This window comes from Pantherophis guttatus, chromosome 3 (genome assembly GCF_059756535.1).
Source record: "Pantherophis guttatus breed Tessera chromosome 3, ASM5975653v1, whole genome shotgun sequence".
Lineage (NCBI taxonomy): Eukaryota > Metazoa > Chordata > Lepidosauria > Squamata > Colubridae > Pantherophis > Pantherophis guttatus.
Window position 1 is genome coordinate 176,559,857 of NC_142065.1, and position 27,174 is coordinate 176,587,030.

At 40.5% G+C, this 27,174-nt stretch overlaps 1 protein-coding gene across 6 annotated transcripts in view; it reads left to right on the forward strand.

The window, feature by feature from the left end:
- Positions 1–27,174, forward strand: part of CHD7 (chromodomain helicase DNA binding protein 7) — a 199,223-nt gene that overhangs the window by 50,848 nt on the left and 121,201 nt on the right. For 5 of the 6 annotated variants that reach the window (XM_034429835.3, XM_034429834.3, XM_087890607.1 and 2 more), the window contains one exon: positions 6,816–8,644. The exons of the other annotated variant lie outside the window; for it this stretch is intronic. In XM_034429835.3, coding sequence (XP_034285726.2) covers positions 6,980–8,644 — 1,665 coding nt within the window. In that variant the 5' untranslated portion in view covers positions 6,816–6,979. The remainder of the gene's footprint in view (positions 1–6,815; positions 8,645–27,174) is intronic. 6 annotated transcript variants of the gene reach the window in all.

Consider the following 27,174-nt stretch of genomic DNA (forward strand, 5'->3'; position numbering starts at 1 on the left):
CACTATCTTTTTTTCAGCCTGAGAATTTGGGGAATCTCTTTATACACCTATTATGCAGCTATGGTCTACATCCTCTCTTACCAGGAAGCATCACTCCCCCCCAAGGTCATTCCCACATACCATTACATTTGTTGTCAATATAACTGCATGGCTATATCCATGTAATTATCTGGAGATAGACCTGAATTAAAGACATATGTCCCTTAGAACGCAAATAAAATTATTTGATTTAATTCGTTTTCAAGAGTTATAGCCTGCTTGTTCTTTCACATAAGACAACAATTCAGACTCCAGGTCTATTTGTCTGTCTTTCTATCTTTCTATCTTGTATGCTGTCTGACACACAATGACTTTCATTGACAATGAAAATAAGAGAAGTACAATAATAACCCACAAAAAGAATAGATAGTGAGAATGATAAACCGGATAGGAACAATTAAAGGGTTTTTAACTCTCCCGTATCAAAGGCCTCGGCAAAGATCCCAGCTTTATGCATTACATTAACAGGTATATTTAAATTAAAACAGGTTTTAATTTTTGTTTTGGCTTTTTTGTTTAAATTATGCATATATTGTACAAAACTTAGGGATATAAAAATTGTTTGCGCCAAAAAATTTCTCGGATACTTGAATGTTTGCATAATATATTATTTTGAACAGATTTTGTGTTTGCTACATATGCAAGAGAGTTGTTCATCAGTTAAAGTGTCTCTTATAAATAGCTACAAAAACAAATAAAAAATAATATACATATATCCAATATTTTAATGAAGTTGCAATATCAAAACAAAAATAAAATAAAAATAAAATAAAATAAGATAGATGCATAGAATTTTTTTTTTTAAAAAATGAACATGCTAAATTGAAATAAATGACCTAAATTCATATTTATTTAATCATTTATAATCATGAATTAAATTATTCATTAAATATAGATAATATTGACTTATAAAATATATGCCAAAAGGAAGCATGTTATGACATTCTTTGATTAGTAGAAAAAAATACTATATTCAGTAATTATTAAATGAAAAATGGAAAAACACCACAAGATGAAAAAATAATTAAGAAAATACTAGAGTATTTGGAGAGACTGACATTAAAAATGAAACAGAAAGAAGATATGGAATATTATCAAACATGGAATCTATTTTATCAATGGTTAGAAAAAAGGGGTGGATATTAAGAACGTAATATGTATTGTTAAGCAAATTGAATACCCAGACAACACAATATTTATTAAGCACTAAGAAATGTAATTAATTAAAAATTAATTGAAAATTAATTGAAAAAGAAATTATTAAACAAATCTATAATTATATTATATTTATATATTTATATATATATTACATTTATAATATATAATATAGATTATATAATATATAGATTATATACAATATCTAAATATAACATAATTATATTATACATTTCTTGCATCCAGTGTTCGGTATTTGGAGAATAATACTTTTCTATTAATATAATTGATTGTCTCTTCTCCATTCCCTGTATAACCAATATTTCTAAGAAAGTGTAATATTCCATAATTTTGGCATATAATTCAAGATGCCATTAACTTGGACAACATTTACCCATACATCTCTTAAATGTTACAAAAAGAAATCAGCAGCATACATGACTAAATCATGAGTTTATGGACCTTCACATTTCTTATGCCTCCACAAACAAAATTTATAATCCAGTCCATATTTTCTGAAAGATTAATTTGGATGTATTGAGGTTCAATTATTTGGTATGCCAGCTTGTTATTCTATAAATCATAAGTGTCAATAATTTTGACATTAATGTTTTCCAATTTCTGATATAATTTTAGTCAGTTGTTTTCAGACATAGACTCTACTAAAAATGATAAGCTTTTTATATCTTGAGGCTGCTGACACATGTAGTTTAATCCTAATTGAGAAATTAAAAGTTATTTATATTGCCACTGATTTGTGTATTGGACAAATAAAATTCTAATTGCAGTAGTTGAAAATCAAAATAATCATTACAAAGTAATTGATTTAAAATAGCTATTCCAGATTCTGCCTTGTTTCCAATAAAACACTTATGTTTAAAACCTTTTTTTCCATAATGTTAAATGTTCATGAGACTCAGAGTTAGAACCCTGTCTGTGTCCTAATAGGGTCCAAATATATCTAGCTGCACATAAACCAGAAAATGAAAGACCATTTTTTCAAAATGTTGCCCTGGATAATTGCCATGATTTTAACAGAGATGTGTAATAACGTTCCAAAAGAGCCCATACATGTTGATAATCAGTTAAATGTGATCTGTTCTTGTTGAAATTTTGTTTTCTTAAATTGTGTTTGGACTAAATAATTCATTTAAATTGACATTCCTTTCATGAAAACCATTTTATTTATTTTGATATTTTAAAACTTACTAACTGAAATTCTGGAATTTATTATGTTCAAAATAAATTATTTTATCTATGTAGAATGAATTTCTGCATACTAGGATGCTAAAGTTTTGAAAGGCTGATTTGATTTGAAGGAAATTAGATCATATCAGTCCTTTGAGTTGAATCTGCAAATCAATGTAAAGGTTCAAATCACATGCTGCAAATCACTTCAGGGACATTTGAAGGAGGCTCAGTGATTCAGTTTTCCAATTTCTTGGTCATTATTAAAGTTTCTTTCCATATGTGAATAAAGGGAGAGTCATGGCCTCTTTGATGCTGACATTGATGCTGACGTGCATAATGAGCCAAATCTCATTATGCACCTCAGCCTCATGTAAACAATGTCATGCAAGCAAACCTGTCTGTTCAGGAAACAAAATGGTCAAGAGTGGTTTCTCCTTGATGTTTTGGATATAAATGTGAACTTTACACATTTTTATTTTTAAAATAAAGAACTTCCTGCACTGGATCATAGTTTCTCTGTAGGGTCTTTGCGTCATAATTTGGAAAATCCCCCCCCCCCCATCATCTCTGGTGTCTTAGAGATACATGGGGAATATTTCACAAATTTGTGGTGGAAAAACCCAATTTCTATTTCTATCCTGCCAAAAAATGAAATACTTGAAGGCATTTTGATAGACTAGGAAGTGAATATTTTACTGAATCCCAAATTAGCTTGAAATTTAATCTTGTTACCATTGTGTTTCAGATTTGAATATTGCTATATCAGATCTCAAAATTGAACTGTGTTTTGACCAATTCATACATATGTATTATATATGTGTTCCATGATTTTCACATGTTTCCACTACCATTCAATTTCTTATTTTCAAGGAATAGTGAAGAGAAGATATAGCCTAAAAATGATTGACAGAGCAGTCAGATGTTAGTCCCAAACAGTTTATTTTTACCAGATGCCATTTTAATGGAAGATTTTAAAGGCATTGGAGAGGCACCTGGTATTAGGTAATGTAAGTAATGTTTTAGTTTTAGAAACATTTTAGAATTTAAATACTGTAATGTATAACTGTAGAACCATAAAATTGTTAGGAGGTATTTAGCACAAAGTAGGCCCTAATAGTGGCTTTAATCCATGTAATCTCAATAAACCAGGGGGAGTTTTGAAAACCTTGCATAATCCAGTCCAAAGCCCTGTCTGCTCCCTTATCCTAGTGACTACCAATCTTGTTTAAACCATACAGAAGACCCTCTGGAATAACCCCAAGTTATTTCTGGAATCTAATCAGACACTATTAGTCACCTAATTAACTAAGTGATTAACTAATTATTTAACTAACATTAGTCTAGCAAGATTTATCTTTGATAAATTCAATTCTGATAATTAGCCCATTGTTTTCAAGATATTTAACAGACTGTTCTCTGCTCTAGACAGCAGCATCCAAGCGGGTACTGGATCCTCCTTTATAGTTTTTAAAAATTAGAATCATCATCTATCTTCAAATCATTTATCACTTCTGTAGGATTTGCAATATTACATCCACTTATCCAACATCCTAATATATTCATGTGATCATGGAGTTTAAAACATTTAAAGTTGTGTTTCCTGACCATGTTTATATCAGTCTCAAGCATTGGTCCTGCCCCCTGATTCTGTTTTCACTTTTCTTATTATAGTTGAAAATTGAACCAAAAAAAGAAGTAATCATGCCTTTTCTTTTTTACTTATTAGCATTTGTCATTTCTATAGAGCATTTCTTTTTCTTTTTTGTTGTTCTTAGTATCCTTTGCTACTCTTGGCTCATTTTGAGCTTTCGTTTTTATTGAATTATCACCCGGCAACATATCATGAAACTGCAAACTCCTTGAACAAACATATTGATAATAATACAAAAAATAACTATCTGCAGCAGGTTATACCAAAAGGAATAACAGCAACCCTACCTGAGTTTAAGAGTAGTAATCTTGTTAAAGCACAATCTTAATTTCTTCCAGCCTGTAATTCCCAACAACTCTTCTTGTGATAACATAATCTTAATTTGTCTTGCAATACACAGCAGCCCAATCTCAACCCCCTTTGAATGATCAATCATCCATTTGGAAAACTCCAGGTTTTTGGGGGGGGGGTCATAGAATGACAATCACTCTCAGCAGAGCCACAGGGGATGACACTGTTGATAATTCATTGTTGAGTGTTTCCTATATACTTCCTTCTTTGGAACTGGTTGTGCAGATGACACAGGGCTGCTTGAAGTAACAGGATCAGGTTGGCAGACTGCCTGCCCAGCTGTTCCACATGTCACTTTTAAACCTGCCCATCTGCCAACTCCACAATATAGGAAGCAGGTTCTGGAACCCTCACTATAGTAGATGGAATCCATTGTGATAAGCATGCACAAAGTCCGGTGGATGAAACAAGAGTAACTTAAGTTCAAGAATCCCTGAAGTCCTTCAAGAACTGAATCTACTTCTTCTCTTGAATTGTGAATCTCTGACTTGTTTGCACTTATGCTTTTAATATTTTCTTTAGGAGCCCCACCAATTTTTACTTCCTGTTCCTATTACTCTTCTACCATGGGGTCCTGCTTATCCAAAATTTTATTTATTTATGTATTAATACTATAAGGTACAGAAATACAAAAGAAAATAATAGGAAAGATAGGGAATATGAAGGATAGAACCTACATACGCATACAGTCCTCAGTCGTTTTATGACAATTTAATGATGGCTAAAAATTACTACAAATCTACGAAAAGTGACTAACAACCTGTACTCTTATTTATGACCATTATGTCACCCCTTGCAATCATGTGATTGCAATTAGGACGCTTGACAGCCAGCTTGCATTCATGACTGCTTGCAGTGTCCTCTGGTCACATGATCAAAATCTGTGACATTTTTTTGCAGATTTCTGGCAAAAAGCATTGGGAAAGCTCGATTTGCCTGATGACTGTGATTTGCATGGTGTTTTGCTTAACAACTGTCATAAAAATTGTCATAAAATTGGGTCTGACTCAACTTACAATCACAACAACTTAATGATGGAAATTCTGGTCCCAATTTTGGTTGTAAGTTGAGGACTACTTTTACATACATTGTGATGTGCAATAAAATGTAGCAGTGTTTATTAGCTGTTTATTAGCTGAATTCTGAGCAAAAAATACTTTTAATTTAATGGGAAGAAAAAAAAACCATAAATATTTTTAGGCCTTTCCCTGTTGTGCTTTTATAGCAGTATAGGGCTTAAGTTTGGGACTGCTGTCAAGCCTGTGCCTGATAATTCAATTCTGATAATCCTTTGTTTAAATATAATTTTTATTAAAAGAAATGTTTACGTAAGATTAAAAAACTATGGAACAGAAAAGTAGAAAACATATTAAAGAATAAAAGAAAAGTGAATAGTAACAAAATAAAAAAGAGAAAAAGAAAGATATATAAAGAAGTTACTTCTGACTTTCTTCGGAGCAGCTACAAAAATAGTATATTTAGACTTTTGGTCTAAATCTTGTCCTTGAAAAGGACTAGCACCCTATAATATATTTCTTGTCTCCTTTATTTTCAAACTATAAGTTTTTGCCTCTTTTGGTCCTCCTATGCCAATAGTTTTCTTTTACTCAAGTGAATTATTTGATCAGGTAGGTAACATTTTCCTAGTTATATAGAGGTGGAATTGCAAATCAGAAGATTTACAGTTTAAATGTTTCCTTTGCTGAAAATGTTAAACAATCTTGAATCCTCTGATGTGAACTTTGATAGATGACCAAAGACAAGGTGCAGTTTCTCACCCTCAGTTCTCTCTATCTATAATGTGGAAATAATAATTCTGATTAATTGGTAGGATTATGCATGGGAATACTTGAAGGTACTAAACTAGTAGTATTAAACTTTAGTACTATATTACTCAAACCAGTATTTGTTTGCAATTTAGTTATTTATCAGATCGGATTTACATGTTAGTCAAATGATCAATAAATTGAGGGAAAAATATATTGGGGGAATCTAACCATAAGTACTTGCCAGATCACTTTTTAGTTTATTGTAACATTTACTTAGGCTTTCTCTTTTACCAGATTACATAGTTTGGGAATATACGGTTAAGGACATGTTGTTAGTAACTAGAGCATTTTCAGGATTTTGTTCAGCAGATGGGCTGTTTGCTTATATTCATGTATTATACTGCCTGCTGTGCAGCTGCTTCAGCTGTCTGTTGTGTTCTTTTGTTCTGTCCAGGAATGGAAGATAAGAAAGTATAGGTAGTGGATTAACGTAAGATTACTGTTTCCTGCCTTTTGAATTTTTTATATAATATATTTTCCTACCTGGGTAAATAAAAATATTAAACGCTTCCATGTGACATCAATATAAAGCTCTGATATCTATAATAATTACTTGGCTTTTTATTTTCAACCTATTTTTGTATTTTTTTTTTTTTTAGGATTGGTAACAAGCTGCCTGACACTCCATGATCCACAAAATTAAGGAAATATGGAATGACATTAAGGCATTTGGTTGATGACTAAGGCTCTGAAGACAAACATCTTGGTGAGGTGAAGCACAAACTAGTATTCTAGTTATAAGGCACTGCATGCTGCAACAAAGATGGCAGATCCAGGAATGATGAGTCTTTTTGGAGAAGATGGGAATATTTTCAGTGAAGGACTGGAAAGCCTAGGTGATTGCGGATATCCTGAAAATTCAGTAAACTCTATGGGGCAACAAATGCCTATTGATCAAGGATTTTCCTCACTACAGTCATCCCTTCATCATCCTACAACCAGTCAAAATCAAGCAAAGTTGACCCACTTCGATCACTATAATCAGTATGAGCAACAGAAAATGCATTTAATGGATCAGCCCAACAGAATGATGAGCAGTGCGCCTGGCAATGGCATAGCATCTCCTCATTCACAATATCACAATCCTCCAGTTCCTCATGGTGGAGGTACTGGTAGTCAGATGGGAGTCTATTCTGGTATGCAAAACGAAAGACACGGACAACCCTTTGTAGATGGCAGCTCTATGTGGGGGCCAAGGGCAGTACATGTGCCAGACCAGATACGGGCACCATACCAGCAGCAGCAACCACCACCTGCCCAGCCGCCATCAACACCATCGGGACCACAGGGACAGGGACATCCTCAGCATATGCAGCAGTTGGGAAATTACATGGCTCGTGGTGACTTTTCAATACAGCAGCACGGTCAACCCCAGCAACAGAGGATAAATCAGTTTTCTCAAAGCCAGGAAGGTCTTAATCAGGGAAATCCTTTTATTACCACCTCAGGACCTGGCCACATGTCTCATGTGTCCCAACAGAATCCAAGCATTGGGCCTTCTTTACGACACTCAGTGCAACAGTTTCATCATCATCCCCCCACAGCTCTCCATGGAGAATCAGTAGCCCACAGTCCCAGATTCTCTTCCAACCCTCCTCAACAGGGTGCCGTTAGGCCACAAACACTTAATTTTAGTTCTCGGGGCCAGACAGTACCTTCACCTACTATAAACAGCTCAGGGCAGTATTCTCGTTATCCTTACAGCAACATAAATCAGGGATTAGTAAACAATACAGGGATGAATCAAAATTTAGGCCTTACAAATAACACTCCAATGAATCAGTCTGTACCAAGGTACCCAAATGCTGTAGGGTTTCCATCTAACAGTAGTCAAGGACTAATACACCAGCAGCCCCTTCACCCTAGTGGCTCACTTAACCAAATGAACACTCAAGCTATGCACCCATCACAGCCTCAGGGAACTTATGCTTCTCCACCTCCCATGTCACCTATGAAAGCAATGAGTAACCCAGCAGGTACTCCTCCACCACAGGTCAGACCTGGTAGTGCTGGAATACCAATGGAAGTTGGCAGTTATCCAAATATACCACATCCTCAGCCATCTCACCAGCCATCTAGTGCCATGGGAATTGGACAGAGGAGTATGGGCCCTCGGAATATACAACAGAATCGTCCATTCATGGGTATGTCTTCAGCACCACGGGAAATGGGTGGTCACATGAGACCAAATGGTTGTCCAGGTGTTAGCCTTGCTGATCCACAAGCAATACAAGAACGATTAATATCTGGTCAGCAGCATCCCAGTCAGTCATCTTTTCAACAGCAAATGCCAACATGTCCTCCCATGCAGCCTCATACAGGAATTCATCATCAGTCTTCACCACCACCACCACATTCTCACCATCAGCCTTGGGCACAGCTTCACCAATCACCACAGAACACACCGCAAAAAGTGCCTGTCCTTCAGGTAGGGAATGTATTGAATAAAATTTAACTTAGTGGACCATTTTCAAAATAATCCTATTAATTTGTGGTGATGCACCTGTTTTGTTTGTCTTGTAAGCGCTTTTATGGGGAATTGCATATACATTAGTGAATTCAATGATGTATTTTGATTGTGAACAAAATTAAGTTATAGTCATATGTATTTAACAATCACATATTTTTAGCCAAATGATTTTTTGCATATTGTTTCTAAATATTTTACTTTTTGTGCAGGGCTGTAATATAAATATGCATTTCAACCTGCAAAGTCAAGAAAAAGTTGCAAAGGAACAGTTAATTAAATAGTCTCCTATAAATTCAAGTGTATTATGATAGGGCCATAAATTTAAGAGTATTTCATGTTGGAGTTCATTTGCCATCAGTAGTTTTTAGTTGCCCTTCCTTGTACTTGTCTTTTTTAAAAACTGAAACAACCAACTGATACTTGAACTTTTTTTCTACTTAATTTTTATCCTTTGTGTTAAAAAGCCTAAGTGAAAACACTATCTTCTATGTTTTTTTAAATCATTGTTTTGGCTGAAAATGGTCCAATCATATTTCATACATCTGACGGTGAAGGGGTAACAGAATAAATGATAAGGGGAAACATCAGATATGAGGGGAAAAGGAGAATCATACATTGAATAGGGAAGGGAATGATAATAAGCCACATTAAGACTGAAAAGAAATCTATTCCCTGCATCAAGAGATGCAAGATTTCTAACATTGTCTAATATTTGGGATATGATATATAATGCAAAACTTTAGAAAATGTAAGCTTGTTCAAGACCTGTAAAAAAGAAGGAAAGTTCCACACCTTCTGAGTCTAACTAAAAAAGCTACTCAGATTCAAACCTGCTTTTATTCTGAGACTATAATTTAATGTCACTAACGATATTAATTTGATTAATTATTTGAAACATTTATCCTTTGCCTTCAGCCTGAAAGATCTATAAATATTTTGTAATATAATAATAGTGAAAGATCTCCATAGTTTACAAACTAAAAATGCATGCCATGATTCTCTGAAAATAAGACCCTCTCTTATTTTCTTTTGGGCCCCAAAATAAGCCCCAGGTCTTATTTTCAGGGGATGTCTTACCTGCTTACCTTAGGACCATCATAGCGACACCTTCCATGCCACGACACCTGTTGTACTGCTGCCCAACTTATTCGGCCACTTGCAGCCAGATGCCACATGGCTCGTTGCACAGCCCGTGCAAGCTATCTCTGAGCTGTAAAGCTGTCTCCCAGCTGTTTTTCAGCTGATTAAAACGGTTTTAACTTCTGGAGGTTTTTTGTTTTTTTTTAAGGAAATAATGTTTTAAAAAGCTACCATCAGCTATCCTTTTCTTTTTGGATAAACTCCTCTAAGTCCACTCCAACCATTTCCACTTGATTGCACTTTCTTTCAATCTTGCTTCCCTTCTGAGAGGGCAAAAAAGAATGCGAGCCAAGTATGCATATGCTATGCTGCCACTTGTGGCAAGAGGCTGTGTGGCACATCACGCCGGTGCCGCTGGTGAAGGCAGAAGGCTGCATGGCACATTGTGCTGATGCTGCTGCTCGTGGCAGGACACCACGAGGCTCATCATGTCAGTGCCGCTGCTCGCGGCAGGATGCAGCATAGCATGTTGTGTTGTTGCGCACATGAGCAGCGGCCCCGGCGCCTCTTAGTCTCCTGCCATGAGTGGCAGCATACCATACACATTCTTGGCTCACATTCTTTTCTGCCCTCTCAGAAGGGAAGCAAGAGTGAAAGAAAGTGCAGTCAAGAGGCAATGGTTGGAGTGCACTTAGAGAAGTTTAGCCAAAAGGAAAAGGATAGCTGATGGTAGCTTTTTAAAACATTATTTCCTCAAAAAAACAAAAAAAATTCTATAGAAGTTAAAATTGTTTTAATCAACTGAAAAACAGCTGGAAGACAGTTTTACAACTTGGAGACAGCTTGCATGGGCTGCGCGACGAGTCATGCGGCATCTGGCCATGAGAGCAGCGCAACAGTTGTCAGGGCATGGGAGGCCTGGCTGCAGGAGTCCTAAGGTAAGTGGGTGCAGGGCACGTGGGGCAGCTTCCCCCCATCCTAGCTCGATTTTTATGATTTTATGCACCTCACCCAAGGCACATACGTAAAAATCTTGTTAAGGTGGGGCTTAACAAGAGCTTAATTTTGGGGTAGGGCTTATATTAGGCACATGCATGAAAACCGGGCTAGGGCATATTTTCAGGGAAACACGGTAACACAGGAAAGGTGAGGAAAGACTGTGAAAAAAAGTTGAAATACTAAGGTTTCATTATTTTTATTATAGAAATGGGCCACTCAGAATTAACAGCCCCACAGCCCAGCCTTCCCCAAAAACCCACCAGGCAACAGAATCACCTTAATGCTTCTGCTGCTTTTCGTCATGTTGGCCAGTCCTGATGTCTTATGATATGTTGAAAATTTCAGGTTATTTCTCTATAATCAGTGGCTATATTTGGAGCTCTGTTTAAGAAAGTTGTCTCAAATTCTACATCTCATGGGATTAATTATAAAACTTATTTGTTAACCACAAAAATTGCTTTCTAAAACAGGAAAATTATGCATGGACTAAAATGAATTTCTCATAGTTATTTCAGATACATGATTTATATAAATGAAACAGAGATATATTTATCTTAAGAATTTTATCTGTTTAAAGATTTCTAGTAAAGGTCTACTATCTCCTAAAGCGATCTGTTCCACTATTGAATAGCTCTTACAATCAGATAACAGCAAACTGAAAGCTGCCTCCTTATAATTCAGCTCATTATGTCTTGTCTTTTTCTCTGGAATACCTCTGAATATTTCTTCTCTCATTTTTTCATGTTAGAGATCTTCAGATACTTGAATATCATTATTACGCCTCCTTGCAAATCTTCTCCAGGCTAAGCATTCCCAGTCCTTCCTATTCCTCATATGGTTTTCCTTTATATCCCTCATCAGCTTGGTCATTTTTTTCTAGAATTTCTACAATTTGAGTATGTTTAGAAAAAATGACCAAGCTGATGAGGGGTATAAAGGAAAACCATATGAGGAATGCAGTGCCTAGAACTAGGCGCAGTATTCTAGCTGTAGTAAGACCAATGTGAGAGAAAGAGGAATTAAGATTTTTCTTGATCTTGAGCTATACATCTGTTTATTCCATTTAAGATGACTTTTTTTTTGTAGTTACAGCTGCCCATTATAATGACCATGCCTCCTGTTCAATCTTTGTTGTAAGGCTTTGTATTTGTGTCTCTTGAAATTAATCTTGCTGGTTTTTATTTCTTATTTCAACTTTTCCAAGATGCTTTTGTATCTTGACTGTCTTCTAAATTCTTTGCAATCCACCTATGTTTGTGTTATTTGCAAACTCGATAAACCAGTATGATTGTTCAGCCAACTCTGTATCCCTCTAACAACAGCATAATCCATTACTTTACTATAATCTCATTGTAAGTTTCTTGAATGCTTTGCTGAAGACATGGCGTTCCTATCATTAAGTAAACTGGTCAGTCTATCAGGAAAGAAAATAGGGTTAGTTTGGCATGATTTATTCTTAATAAATCCATGCTGGCTCCTGCCAAACATTGGATTTTTTTCTAAATGCTCACAAACTGGCTACAAGTAGTCTTCACTTTGGCCAGTCACTTAACAACCGTACAAAGTTACCAGGGACTTTAAAAAAGCTTCTTATGACCCATTCTCAAAGCTAATACTGCTGTAGAACCCCCACCCCCACACACAGAGTCATGATCACATGATCATCTTTTAGGTGCTTGGCAAATGTCTTGTCCTTGTCCATGCACGCATAACACCAAGAGAGTTTGAAGTCTTTATTGAGATTTTACAAGCCCCTTAATGTTATTCCGCAGGTCCCACTCACACGGAAACACAAGTCCCAATGAATCAAAGTCACAAGCAACACAAAGTCTGAGGGCAAGGCATAAGTCTGCAAATCCACATGCAAGGTCCAAGGTCCAGATCAACAATATTCACTGAAGAAACTTACAGGCTTGGCCAAATTGTTTTTCCAACAGATGTTCAAGTTGTTGAAGTCTCCTATTATTATTATAACACAATTTATATATATATATATAAGAAGGGTATAATTCTTAGGCAAATCTGGAAAAAAAAATCTGATCTACAGTAATTTAGAAATATGCTTTCCAATTAAAGACTTTGGATAGGAATTGTACAGTATTTAATCTTGCCAAAACTCTGCTTTCTTTTTTACTTCATTTGATTAAAAGGAAGAAAATCTATTAAAAGCAATAATGGGCACAAGGTTAGGATCAGGAGTCTCACCCTTTTTTGACATAGAATTTTGAACACATACATGGCAATTCGCAAAAGGTAGCTGCTATGGGGAATAAGGCAAGTCATAACACTCCCATTTACCAGAAGGTAAACAATTGAAGTTATTCCCAATCACCTCTTTTAGGTTTGCAGGCTATTCTTTACTATTCCAGCAGGGCTTTGTTTCTGAGGAAGCACGCATGCTTCTAAACATTGACTTACAGCTCTCTTTAATTTGGATTTTGAGTAAATTCCTGTGAGATATACAAGATCCAGCAGTATTCTTGGAAATAAAGGTTATATTTAAGGCTGGGACTGACCAAAAATCTTAATGGAAAATGATATTTCTTGAGTTCAATTTCAACCTACTTTGTCCCATCCAGACTCCTACAGCTTCCAGACTATAGGAGCAAGACTTCTAATGCATCACTGGGCGGGATGGTGTGGGGGGAAGTAAAGTATAAGTGGATATTGATGTTACTACATTCCAAATTGACAGGAAATCTTCTATCATCTTCACATTGGTGACAGCATCGGCAAAGGACCGAACCATGAGGCACTTCACATATTAAGGGCCAGGGACCAGCTTTTCTTCCCTTCTATATCACCACCAGTTATAACTGCCCACTAAGAGAGTGTTTCCCACTTCCAGTCCCTACTAGTGGCCTGAAGGATACCATGATTGATGGTATAAAAGCTGTTGAGAGTTCTAATAATGTAGAAAACCAGGCAGATAACCTTGAAGCAAATATTTAGGAACCATTAGTAAGCAAAAAGGACAAAACTGATTTCTTAAGTCCTGGGAACAGAGATAAGTATTAACAAGATACTCAGTTTGGCCTCTTCCTCATTCACAGGAGTGCAAGAGGGAGGGGATGAAAAGCACAATCAGTGTTGTAAGATTATGCTGTTATAAGCTATTAATTACATATAAGAGCCAGTTTCAGGTAGTGGCTAAGGCAAAAGTTTAGAATCCAGGAGCCTGTTAATTCTACCCCTGCCTTAAGCACAAAACCAGCTGTGTAACCTAGGACCAGTCACTGTTTCAGCCTAGGAAAAAGGCAAGGGAAAATTACTTCTGAAAATCTTTCTAGGATTTAACACTAATTTGAAGGGACAAAAAAACAATTTTAAAAAATATATATAATTCTGGTTTTCCTGAGAAGTTGATTTTTGGGTCCGCTCTTTTGCGGGTTGAAAAATAGGACTGGGATTAGTGTACTATTATGTCTTGATCTTGACATGATCTTCTACCATCAATGTCCATGCTTTTTCTATCCCAGGCTAAGTCTTGATTTACAAAGGTTTAGATAATCTGTTTCTTTCCAAGTCATTTTTCATCTATTTTGCCATCCTCTCAACAACTTTTCCCAAAAGAGAGGGTTTGGAAGTTGGACAATTGTATTCAAATCTGGCTGAATGCAAGGAAGGTATAAAATAAGAGGGAGCGTACCTCAAATTCTTTCAAGGCTGCAAGTACCACTCCCTCTTCTAAAGAGGTATTGATAGTCTCCCAGATCCTAGACAATTACATATGTGCCTCTACTCTAAAGAAGCTGCAAGGATGGGAGTCCAGAGCACAGGCAGCAGACCTCTACCTAGAAAACATGCTAGCCACTTCATCAGAGTCTTCAGGTCAAAAGGAATGTAAAAGATAACATGGTAACACATGAACTATTGTCCTTGAGGAATCAAGGTTTGGACAAATCTGAGTTATGCATCCCTAAAAAAGTACTACTTTTGTCAGGGCAACAATGGAGAAGTTGAAATCCTTTGCCTCCCTTAACACTATCATGTAGGCCCAAACCTAGGCTCATATCTGTGGTCACTCAAATCCACTTTTTATCTTCTGTATTGATGTTCCAGGGATTACATCTGCAGCTTCATCTCCCAAGGTTCCTTAGTAAACCAAAAAGCCTATAAACTCACCAAGTAAAGAGAGGCCACTTAGGGATGATCATATTGAAAGCCTGGGTTGCTTCTTCATCTCTGATACACAGAAGACCCAGATTTCAACTTCTAGGGCTAAAGGAATATTTTAGGGGGGAACCACCCATTCCTGTCTGCAAGCCATGGATGCAATTCCCTCTATTTTTTTCAGCTTATTGTGTCCTGTTATAGATCTCTTTTGCTAGGAATATATGTACAGTGAAAATATTTTCTTAGAAAAAAGAAATGACAAACCTGAAGAAGGTGCAAATCTGAAAGTAGTTCAGAGTATTAAAAATATTTATGTTATAACTTTGCTTTACAAAAGAAAATTCAAGAGCAAACCCAAGAAAATAAATAATGAATTAAATAAAAGACAGGTTTTTGAAATAAAGGACTGTTCTTTATAATAAAGGATATATGTTCACTAATTATATATGCCAGTTTCCCAAAAAGATAACTTGCCTCCCACTTTTTAAAAAAGGAATAATGTCATTCAACAAATCCAGTACTTTCGCAGGATTTTGTATAATAAAGCACCTTTGATCTGATCTAACTACTATACAAATTGGCATAACAAGGTACTTTCCAAATATTTTGTTTTTTATTTTTATAATAACTTTATTAGAATTTTAAATAAGATAAAAAATTAATAAAAATTAATCTTCAGAGTAAAAGAAAGAAAAGTAAAGAAAGAAAAAAGAACAGGCAAAACTGTAGAAAAAGAAAAAAATGAAGTAATTTCTTATTTTTTTGTAGCAGTTATAAGTACAACTGTAAATAACTTTCCTTATGATTACAACATAAATTTTTTTTCCTGTAATTTCTTTTAGTTATCAAAACCACGTATCATAAGTTCATTAAATTTAAGTCTCTTCTCTGATCAAAGCTTTAAATTTAGCCATGTCAACAAGTTCCATCACCTTCACCATCCATTCTTCCATTGTGGTTAATACCAGTTCTTTCTATTGTGCATATAGTCTTGCTGCAGTTATATATAAAGACAAAGTTCTGTGAGTTTTTCTCAACTTTTTGTCAAAAGAAACACACTTCACTTCAATTGTACGTTGATCTTTAAAATCTTCTTAATGTATATAATTGAAACCATTTTTTAAAAAACATTTTTTATACCTCCACCCAAGCTTGGTAAAATGTCACCTCTTGTTGTTCACACTTTGAGCATAAATTCAAAGTAACCTTTATACATTCTAGACCGAGTATTGGCAACCCATGGCTCCGGAGCCGCATGCGACTCTTTGGGCCCTCTGCTGCAGCTTCCTGTCCCATCACTGGCTGGCCCTGCCCCTCACCCTCCCCTCCCCTCCCTTGTCTGGCCTGAGAAGGTAAGAGCGGGGGATGGAGAAGCAGCCGGGGCTGATTCTCTGGCACCTCACTCTTGTGGAGCTTCTTCTGGCCCTTGTTGGTGCTGGGTTTGCCTCAATTGCTTGGGGAGACGCGCAACCTGCTCTCCGTCCTGAGACACTGGCCTGGCCTGGCCTGGCCGCAACTGATGCCGGCCTCGCTAACACGAAGGCTGGCGCGGTGGGAATGGGATCCAGGAGGATGGGATGTCGGAAAGGGGGCTGGGCCAGCAACGCCCAGCCACAGCTTTAAGAGGTTCAGGGAAAAGGGAGCTGGCCCTGCTGAACCTCGCACACCCAATTGGGGGGTCAGGCTCGGAGAAAGCCCTTGCCAAAGACGCTCTCCAGTCAGTTGATCTCCCCCCCCCTCTCTCTATGTCTCTATGTGTGGATCTTTCTTTCTGTGTCTGTGTCTCTTTTCTCTCTCTCTTGAAAAGCCGCGGCTGGGCCAAGTCAGCAAGCTCTCCTTGGGGCCTTCGCTACTCCTTTTATTTCTTATTTTTAGAAATCTGGGCTGGCTGAGGAATGATCGCCAGCGGTGGAGGCTTCCCTTTGGGCGACCTTCCTTCTCCTCTTGCGACCCCCTGGCCAGCTGTGGTGGGACCAGGAGGGTGCGCACACGTGGGGAGACCCTCCTCAAGCGAGTGCCAAAGTGCAACAAAGGTGTGAGTGGGTGGCCGGCTGCTCGCTTAAGGAGCATCTCCCCGCACGTGCCACCCTCCCGGCCCCACCACAGCTGGCCAGGGGGTCACGAGCAGAGGAGGGGGGAGGAGGAGAAGGGTCGCTGGAGCCTTAGTGCAGGAGGAAGCGGTCCTGTACCTGCCTTCACTCCACATTTGTGCGTAAAGTAGCCTTCGCTTCCTGGTGCTTCGGGCTGGAGCTCGTGCCCTCCACACTCGGCTGAAGAGCTGCCGGGGGGACGGCGATGGCCGGAGTCTTAGTGCAGGAGAGAAGCCACGATCTGTTGTGCCCAGCTGCGGCTTTCAGAGAGAGAGAGAGACAGACAGACAGACAGCGAGAGAAAGAGAGACAGACAAACAGACAGACAGACACACACACACAGATACACAGAGAGGGAGAGTGGGGAGAGAGAGACATAGGAAGACACACAGGGGGAGTGAGAGGGGAAGATAGGAAGAGGCGGAGAGAGAAGGGAGAGAGGAGAGGGGGGAGAGGGGAAGATAGGGAGACGGACAGAGAGACACAGATACAGAGATATACAGAAAGTGGGGACGGGGGGGAGAGATACAGAGAGGGGAAGAGAGAGAGGAAGAGAGGGATTGATACAGAGGGAGGGAGAGAGATAGGGGGGGAGAGAGACAGAGATATAGAGAAGGGGGGAGAGAGGGAAAGGGGCAGAGAGATAGAGAGATACTGTCTAGTGATGCATCCCAGAATTTTGTTTTATTATTTTATTCCTTGGCCATTTTGAAAGCTTGAATAATCTCTTTCCATGTGGATTTCCAATCTGAGCTTTGTTTTGCTAGTATCTGAAATTAAGGACACTAATTTGAATATTCTGCTAAATCTCTGTTCTTTGAGTTTGCTAAGTAGACTAACTTCTTCCAATACGTTGGCTACTGTGTCATTCTCCAGATTTGCTGGCATGTTTTAGTTAGAACCTTTACAGATTTTTTTCTTGGTTGCAAGCTTGCTGTTTCTGTACAATCGATATTCCATCTATTCCTATAGTCTTCTGACTGGGTAATAATCAGAATTTCATTAATAAGTTTTATATTTTTGACTTATGTGTAGAATTGTGCTATTTTTATCTAGTTTTAGGACTTGTATAGAGAACTGATCACACTAGGTCATATTTATGCAGAAATATTGAAAATTGAAAAGCATTCAAAAACTTTTAGGCACCACCAAATAGCTTTCCTAATTATGAAAGCAGTGCAGTTTCCTCTTTGTTTTTCATGTCTTGCATAGTAAATGCTCATCCCTCCCAGAAACCTAAATCCTAAACCCAACCATGGTTTTCCTCACTGAACAGATGAAGAAATTATTCCAAATTTATCTATATATTTAGAGTCATAAGACTCAAGGATTTTTATGACATAATATATTAGCTCACTTTAGTTGATAATGTAATTGGCATTTAGTAGCATTTGCATTGAGGGGAAAGGGGGCATTATCAGAAATATCACATCATTTCAGCCTTTTTCTATGTGCATTGTAATGTTGCATGCATTCTCAAAATGCACAAGGAGTTACAGCATGAGGTCACTCCCATCATTCCCATCATGTTTGCATTTTTTTTGCTTCCCCATCAGCTGATATTTATGTTACCTAGTTCTATTAGAGGTTTTCAGATTCATGTTTTTTTGTTTCTTGTTTATATGTGATCATCTGTGAGATATAACATATTGATTCACATCTCCCACAACTAAAGCTGTCCCATGTTATAAGCTCTACTGCAGCAACTTTTTTTATATTTTTGTACTTTAAAATGGAGCATTTGAGAGGAGATGAGATGTATGTGTGCAGTGCATTTTATGTTTTTCATCATTCTTCTGCTACAGCACAATGATCAATAACGCAAGTTATTAATAGCTTTGCCAATTAGCTCATTATTTGCCAAAACAAGCCATTCTTTCAGCTCCATTGCCATGCGTTCTTCTATAATAGTGACTTACTAAGGAGTAATTATAAGAAAACCCACTTAAAATGCTTATAAGTTGAGGAAATATTTCTAATTATTACTTTCCCTGTTCTTTCTGTCTCTTTCCAGAAAGAGAATTCACATTTTCTTCCTGCAAAAACAATAATTTAATTACAGTAATTAAAATATTTGATGACTTCACAATTCAGAAGCACAATTTCACTGATATGAATTATTATCCATGTATTTGGGTCTCTCTTTTCTTAGTCTCTGCTTCTCTAATGTACCTCCTTAGCCCAGTAGTCAGTATTATGAATCTCTTTTAGCAGTCTCTAGGGCTTCAGATAGTCATACTCTTATATTTTTCGAGTAATCTAGTCTTACCCTTAATCTCCATACACCATTCTGTAGGTCAATCTCCACCATCTGACTAACTTCTCTCCAAATTGTCTTGATCTTGGTGTCCAATTTTCCAGGGGAGGCATATGTATTGCTGTTCTTTTTGATCATGCAGCCAAACATTTCCAGGATTACAGTGGTTATACTATATACCAGTTCATTGACTTGAATTGTGATTGTAGTAGGTATTGTCATGAAGGCAATCTTTCTTCTGTCATACCATCAGATGATATTTTTCCACTGAGCCTTGGTAATTGGTATTGAGAATTTATTATATCTACTTTATCCTTGATCAAATGTTTCATTTCAAGTGCTGTGCTCTGTAATAGAGGAAGTGGCAGTGATGTTCCAGCTTCAGATATTAGCTACATATTCAATTGATCTTCTGGGTCTTCTTGAGTCCAGGATGTTATGTGTAATTGGTCTGCCTCAAATTATTAAAACAGCTTTTTCTTCACGATGTGAAGAATTGAGTAATTAGATGTTTCCAGCTATTATTCGCATGGATATAAGTCTTTTGCCAATCCATAGTTCCCTCATAGTTTTCATTTAACCCATCTCATTAAGTCTACTGTTACAGTAGCATTCCATCAATTCCAGGTTCAATTGTCTTGTCCAAGTTGGCATGATTCTCTTAGTTCATGTCACTCTTGCATCCGAGGTAGGCAATGAAATGTTAGAAGGGGTCCAAGAACCCCTACTGGTAGGCACCAGCTGGGATTTGAAACCTAGTCTTTCATATCAAAGGGCAGCATTCTAACTGCTATGCTATCCAACAATTTATTGGACATATTCATTACAAGTAGTTTTGATTAACAATCCTAATTGGGACCGGAATTTCCATTGTTAAATGAAGCGATCATTAGGCAACACATTACATGACTTCACTATTTAGCCATGGCAGTTCTAGCACTCCTGTTTGCAGTTGTTAGCCAGAACCTCACTGTAATTAGGTGAGTATCTCATGCTTCTCCTACCCTGCCTTGCTCTGCTTGCCTCCACTTCAACTTCTCCCACCTGCCTCTCCCCCCTCCTTTTTGGGCTGCTCTGCACTCAGGCTGGCTACCCTTGCAAAGCCCAGCTGAACTTTACCATATTTGTCCTCCTTGGTATTGAGAGTTTGTAGCGCTGGGCTCATCACCACTATTGTCATTCCAACTGCCGGGCTCCTGGCAAACTTGCATCACTTCAGCAGCCTCAGCTAGCCGCAAATTCCCATATGCACATCTGATGTGCCTGCTGGAGCTCTGTGCAACAGAGGCAGCTTGCTGTCTCCTCCCAGCTACTGGCCATAGTCTTGCAAAGTAGCCCCTCATTCACAATCGTCTACCCTTAGTTACTTAGTCTCTTTTGTTCAGTGTCAGCCTGCTTCTCCATTGTGGTGGAGATAGCATCCAGGAATGGGTTGACTTCATCTCTTAGTTGATTGGACTGAGTTTATCAGAGCTGTGAGGACATGCCTCCATTACCAACGGTCCCCAGATTTTGACTCAGTCCCTCAGTAGGACAGACATGTCAAAAATTACTCTGTTCCTTTGAGGTGGAATTCTTGGATTTCTACAGCAGAACAACTGAACTATCTTACTCAGCTGGCTCCCAGTCTGACTGGTAGAGCCGCCGGACCTTTCCAGCGTGAAGAGCTTTGGCTTGAGCCCACTAAAGGCCAACAGATCAGCAGACATTTGAAGGTACAGTGCAGCAGTAGCGTGAATGAGCCTAACTCCACGCTGCTAACTGCCAGGGTCTCAAAAATGCGAAAGGAGTCTTCATCTCCTTTAACGCGTCGCCCAGCCTGAAGGGCTTTTGCCCGGCCTGCTGGAAGTCACAGGAGCCGGAGCTGACAGAAAAGCCGAGCATTTTGAAAAGGGTGTGAAACGGCTGTCAGTCTTCCCTTCGAAAGAGCGATCCAACAAGACCCCCTAGCTCTTCCCTGACGCTCCTGCAGCGATCAGAGCCCCTACCTGTTTCCCCGGCATACTCTAAAACTTCTGAGACCGTGCTGGCAGCAGAGCTCTTCAATGAGCGAGTCTGCCTGTCAGATTGTCAAAAAATTGGCGGACGCGATGGTGGCTCACGGCTGCGAAGGGGTGAATGCCGATGAGGTCAACAAGTCACCGGCCATTTCCTGCACTCCCGGGCTGAGTCCTTTAACCAGATCGGCGGCGCAGGGCACTTCACAGAATCGAGCCACAGTTGCTCGCAAGAGCTCCAAGGCAGCCAAGAAGGATACGCACAAACGGGAGAAAGCCCTAGAGAAGCCGTGTTCCAAAAGGCAAAAAGAGGCTGCCAAGGGAAGCATGCAAACACCACCCAAGGGGAGAATGACAGGTTCCTGCCATAACAGTGATCAACCGTTAGAACTGCAGAGCGAGCCAAGGAGGCTATACTCACAAGACTTGCCACCAGGAAGAACTGGAGAGCAGACTTCCCTGCCAGACACTCGAATGCCTGTCAGCAAGGCAGGTTACTGGAGCTCCCTATCAGATCTGCCTGTGGCTGCAGGAACTTGCGAACAACCCTGCAAAGAGACTAGGCCTGAAGCAACATTCACCCCCACAGTAGTGGGGTTGCGCCCAGAGGAAGCGCCAGAGCCTGTGCTTTCCTCAAGTATGCAATTGATCATTGCAGATGCCATCAGACAGGGCATAGCTGGTGGATTAGAGCAGAGCAGGCGGGCTCCTCCTGTAGCATCTGGATTCTCTCTAGATCCAGGATTAGGCCAGGCAGCCCAGCTCCCGGGGGAGCTTTCAGCCTTTCCAGAGCCCTACTCCCTTGCTACCTCCCAGTGGAGCCAGTCATCGCTCTCAGGGGAGGAGGGGCAAAGGGAAATGGAGCTCTCTGAAGATGAGGGACTGACACTGGACCAGCCGGTTTTTACAGGGCTATTCCGTCCTGCCCTGTTCAAGTCCCTCCTCTTTAAACCTAGAAATTTGACCTGCCTGGGGACAGATCATTCAGCTCCAGATACAGCTGTGGGCTTAGCTGATCCCACTGACCCCCTCTTCTCTGAACAGACGACAGAGGCAGAGGTCAACCCCTCCCCGAAAATGTTTATTGACGTCCAGAGACAATTGACTTCACCTGGGTCAGGTCCCAACCCATCCTCTTCTGACAGGAGATTGTACAATGTGGGTCCAGATCTCACTAGGGTGCTCCAGATACCAGTAGTGGATGTCCCTGTGGTTGCTATGCAATCCTCTTCTGCCATACTTGGCAATCCTAAGAAAACCCTTAAGGCAGAGGACAAAAGAGCAGAATAAATGCTCCAAAGGACCCATCAGGCTGCGGCCTGGGCGGTCAAAGCCTCCACGGCCACCTCATTTTTCAACAGGGCCTCATTGATCTGGTTTCGCCAGTTACAAGGGAGGATCCCAGTAGGTAACGTGAGGACGCACCAGGACATTAACAAACTTGTGGAAGCAGCGGAGGTCTCTGCTAATGCCACACTTAATGGAGCCAAGTTTGCCTCCAGGGCCATGGCTTCTTCCATAGCATCGTGCCACCTGCCCTGGCTATGTCAATGGCAGGCGGACACCCGACATAAGTGGAGGCTAGCCTCGGTCCCTTTCAAAGGGGAGAATCTCTTTGAGCATTCTCTGGACACCGTCTTTGTAGAGTCTAGAGACAAAAGAAAAATCATACCATCCTGCTCTAGACAGGGCGAATTTCGCTCTACACTGTATTTTTGCCACCCGTCCTTTCGGGCAATGGACACAGGTGCGGGATTTCCACATCCCCAGGGACCCTACATCCCCAGACAAGAACAGCAGCAGGATTGGTCAGGTAGAAATAGGCAAGTTCAGGCCAAGCAACTCTTTCGTGGTGGGGGAAGTCGGTCTTTTCAACACTCAAAGTGACTGCCGGTCCAACCCTCCCATCGGGAGTCACCTGGCCCTCTTTGGAGATTGATGGGAGGAGATTACATCAGACGCCTGGGTCCTGGAGATGGTGAGGTCTGGCCTCTCCCTAGTGTTCCTCTCCACACCCCTGAGGTTTTTTATACGTTGTCCCATTTCAAGGGACAAGTCAAAGCAGGTCCTCATGGAAACGGCTATTCAACATTTGTTGGACATTCACAAGTTCCAGCTGGTTCCAGAGGGCCAACAGGGAATGGGATTCTATTCCATCCTCTTTGTCATACCAAAGACCTCGGGGCGTGGAGGGCAATTCTGGACCTGAAAAGGCGGTTCAATATGCAGTTGCTCTAATCCATCCTGGAGAGTGTCAGACAGGGTGACTTCCTCACGTCAATAGATCTGATGGAGGCCTACCTGCATGTCCCCATTTTACCAGCGCATCGACAATATCTCTGCTTCCATTACGCCAGCTGACACTTCCAGTACAGGGCCCTACCCTTGAACATCCAGGACATTCACGCAGCTGTTAGCTGCCTTAACGGCACATTTCTGGGCTCTTCCCATGTGCTACCTGGGCGATATCCTGATATGGTCCTTCTCTGGCCTCCAGGCAAGGGAGGACTTGTGGATCATAATCCAGGTGCTCCAGGACCATGGGTTCTCAATAAATACAGACAAGAGCCACTTGTCACCAATGAACCATTTGCTCCATCTAGGAGCAGTAATAGACACCGGGGCATACAAGGTTTACCTCTCCCAGGAGCGACAGGCGAGCCTAAGGGACTTGGCAAGTCGAGTCAGAAGAGATCGTACAGTACCACTGGCCCTTCTCTCCCAGTTCCTGGGCAAGATGGTGTCTTGTAGTTCCATCATCCCTTGGGCATGCCTGCATGCCAGATCCCTACAGTGGTTCCTCCTGCCTTACCAAAGGTCAGGCAGGAGCAATTCACTGGCCAAGGTCAGGGTTCCACCGGGAGTGATCCGTTCCTTCCAGTGGTGGACTTCCCAGACAATTACAGTAGGGTGTCTATTCAAGGAACCAGGCCACCTGACTGTTACTACTGCGCCAGCCTCTTTGGTTGGGGGGGCTCATCTCCAGTCCAGTCCAGGTTCAGGGACAGTGATCACAGACAGACCTGGGCCACAATATTAACTGGCTGGAACTCAGGGCAGTTCACCTGGCCCTCAGGCAGTTCCAGGACATGGTGTTGGGCAGACACATATTGATCTTGACAGACAATGTGGCCACCAAGGCCCATATAAATTGCCAAGGGGCCACCCATTCCAGATCCCTCACGCAGGAGGCTGAACAACTAGGCCTCTGGGCGGAGAGACACCTTCTGTCCATCTGGGCGGAACATATTTCCAGAGTGGCGAATGTGCAGGTCCACAGTCTACCACTCAAAGTGGCGCCTGCATCCAACATTATTCCAGGAGCTGACAGATTGCTTTGGACGGCCTGCCGTGGATCTGTTCACCACTCAGGACAACACACAACTGCTCAGATTCTTCGCAAGGTTTGCAGTACCAGGGGTGGAGGGGATCAATGTTCTTCGAAGTCCTTGGTCCCAAGGACTTCTCTACACCTTTCCTCCTCCTCCCCTCATTCCGAAGGTGATCCAGAAAGTATTGGTGAAAAAGGTGGAGGACCTGCTTTTTGCACCTCACTGGCCCAGATGGCCATGATTTGCTGACCTAATCAACCTGTCAGTGGCCAGACTCTGGAGGATACCGCAGGACAGACTTTCCCTCAGCCAGGGGGTCTTGGTCCACCCAGACCCACAGTGGCCCCAACTGACCATCTGGCATTTGAGCAGAGACTTATGAACTAGGACAATTACTCCTCCAGGGTGATTTAGACTATACAAGCCTCCAGAAGGCCTTCCACCAATCGGATATATGATGCGATCTGGAAAGCCTTCTGTTCCTGGTGTTTCAGGTTGGGATTGGACCCTGCATTGGTATCTGTGGCCCAAATACTGGAGTTCCTCCAGGAAGGGCTGGACAAGCGGCTATCGCCCAATGATATCCGTCGACAGGTGGCTGCCCTGTCCTCAGTCCGAACCACCCGCCGCCATTGCTACCGGATCGGGTGATCCAGTCCGAACCGGGAGCATTTCACCCCTGCATTACCTTCAAAGTAACCTGTATGAAATTGGATTTTCATTTATGTTTCAAAATGTTGATTAGTGTGACTTTATGTGAATACCTTTTTTGTTGCACAGAGATTTATTTATTTTGATTGAAGTGAAGGTGCTTGAATAACATCCACTAATTTGTTAAGGCTGACACAAGTACCACATTACATGAGTATATCTTAAGTGTAGATTCCTGTTATATTTTATACAATTAACTTTTTTCCATGAAAGACATGAAGGATGGGAATAAGACGAGTGCAGTAAAGCATCTGGTTCATTCATCAACAGAAGAATGATGAAAAGGGAGTCACAAATGCTGGGGAAAATTTGAAAATTAGGAAGACTGCAGGCATAGATGGTAGAATTTAATAACAACAACAGCAACAACAACAACAACATTGTCATTGTACGTGCATACACAGTATACCCATACAACGAAATTCACTTAACACCCAAAGACCAGGTCCAACACACACAACAATTCCCAAACACACTGCCACCCACCACAAATTCCCTACCCCTAAACCACCCAAACATCCATACAACAGACCAAGTAATATCATATATAGTTGTGGCTTGCTTATGGAATAGCTGTGCAGCTTGTTTATTTTATAGATTTATGCTGCTCCAAGATTGGTAAAATGGAAAAGTAACCACTTTGGAAGTGGTTAGTAGATTAGGAGAAGATCACATCTTCATCCCATTTACATTACATCCTTTTTATCTAGTTTTTAGTTAATTGTTAATGTTTCAATTTTTAATGCTTAATATTTTTAATATTCTAATTGGTTTGTTCTTTTCTGATATTACAGGCTGCCCACAGTCACTTGACAGTGAGATAGGCAGCATATACATTTAATTAATTAGAAGCCAATGCAACTTGGGCAACAGAGATTACAAAGGTAGGCTCATCCATCACTGTGTGTACCACTACCAAATTAGGAACTAGTTGTAGCTTTCAGGTGGTGTTAAAGGGCAGTCCCATTGCAGTAATCCACATGGGAAGTGACCAGTGCATGAGTGATCATGAGCAAGGGTTGCAGGAAGGGTGAAATGCTACCAGTTTGGATGGGTTCGCCTGAACCAGTAGTAATAAAAGCTACCGGTTCAGGTGAACGGGTATTTCCGACAAATCTAAATCGCGCAGCACATCTGTTCTCCCCCGCTGTTCTACTTACCTTTAAAAGGCTTCTTAAGCCTCATTTTTCAGCGCTGTGTGGTAGCACCTGTGGTGCGCATGTGCGCAAACCATGCGCTTAGCATGCACTGTGCATGCATGTGCAAAGCATGTGTTTGGCGCACCGCGCATGCATGTATGCAACAAATTGGTAGCAGACCTCGAAGCATTTCACCCCTGCCTACAGGTCCATGAAAGGATGCAATTGGTGCATTAAATAAATCTGTTCCAAGGTGATAAATATGTCACCTCGCCATAGCTGTCATCTGCTGCTTGAGCAGGAGCCATGCTCTCTTCCCATCTTCCCATCTTTTTCTTTTTCTTCTCTCTTTCCCTTTCTCCTTTCCTATCCTTTCTTGCATGCTCAAATGCAAAAGGGGAAACATTTCTCCTTTTGGTTTGTTTTTAGTTTGTTTTGCTAGTCATGAAAATGGAGATTGCGGGGGCCGTGTGCACCCCTGGGCCCCATTTTTGGCCAGGAGAGCTTCTTGAAACCCTCTGCCAGTGAAAACGGAGGTCAGAAGGGCTGTGTGCACTCCCCCGGGCCCCGTTTTAGGCTGGAACAGCCTCCTGCAGCCAGCCTGTCTGCCAGCAAAAATGGAGCTCGGAGGGCTGCACATGCCCTCCCATGCTCCATTTTTGCTGGTAGAGGCACTACAGGCCGGCCCTTTGCTGTTTCCAGGGTGACTTTGTGGCCAGATCTAAGCACCCTGCGAGCTGGATCTGGCCTGTGGACCTTGAGTGTGC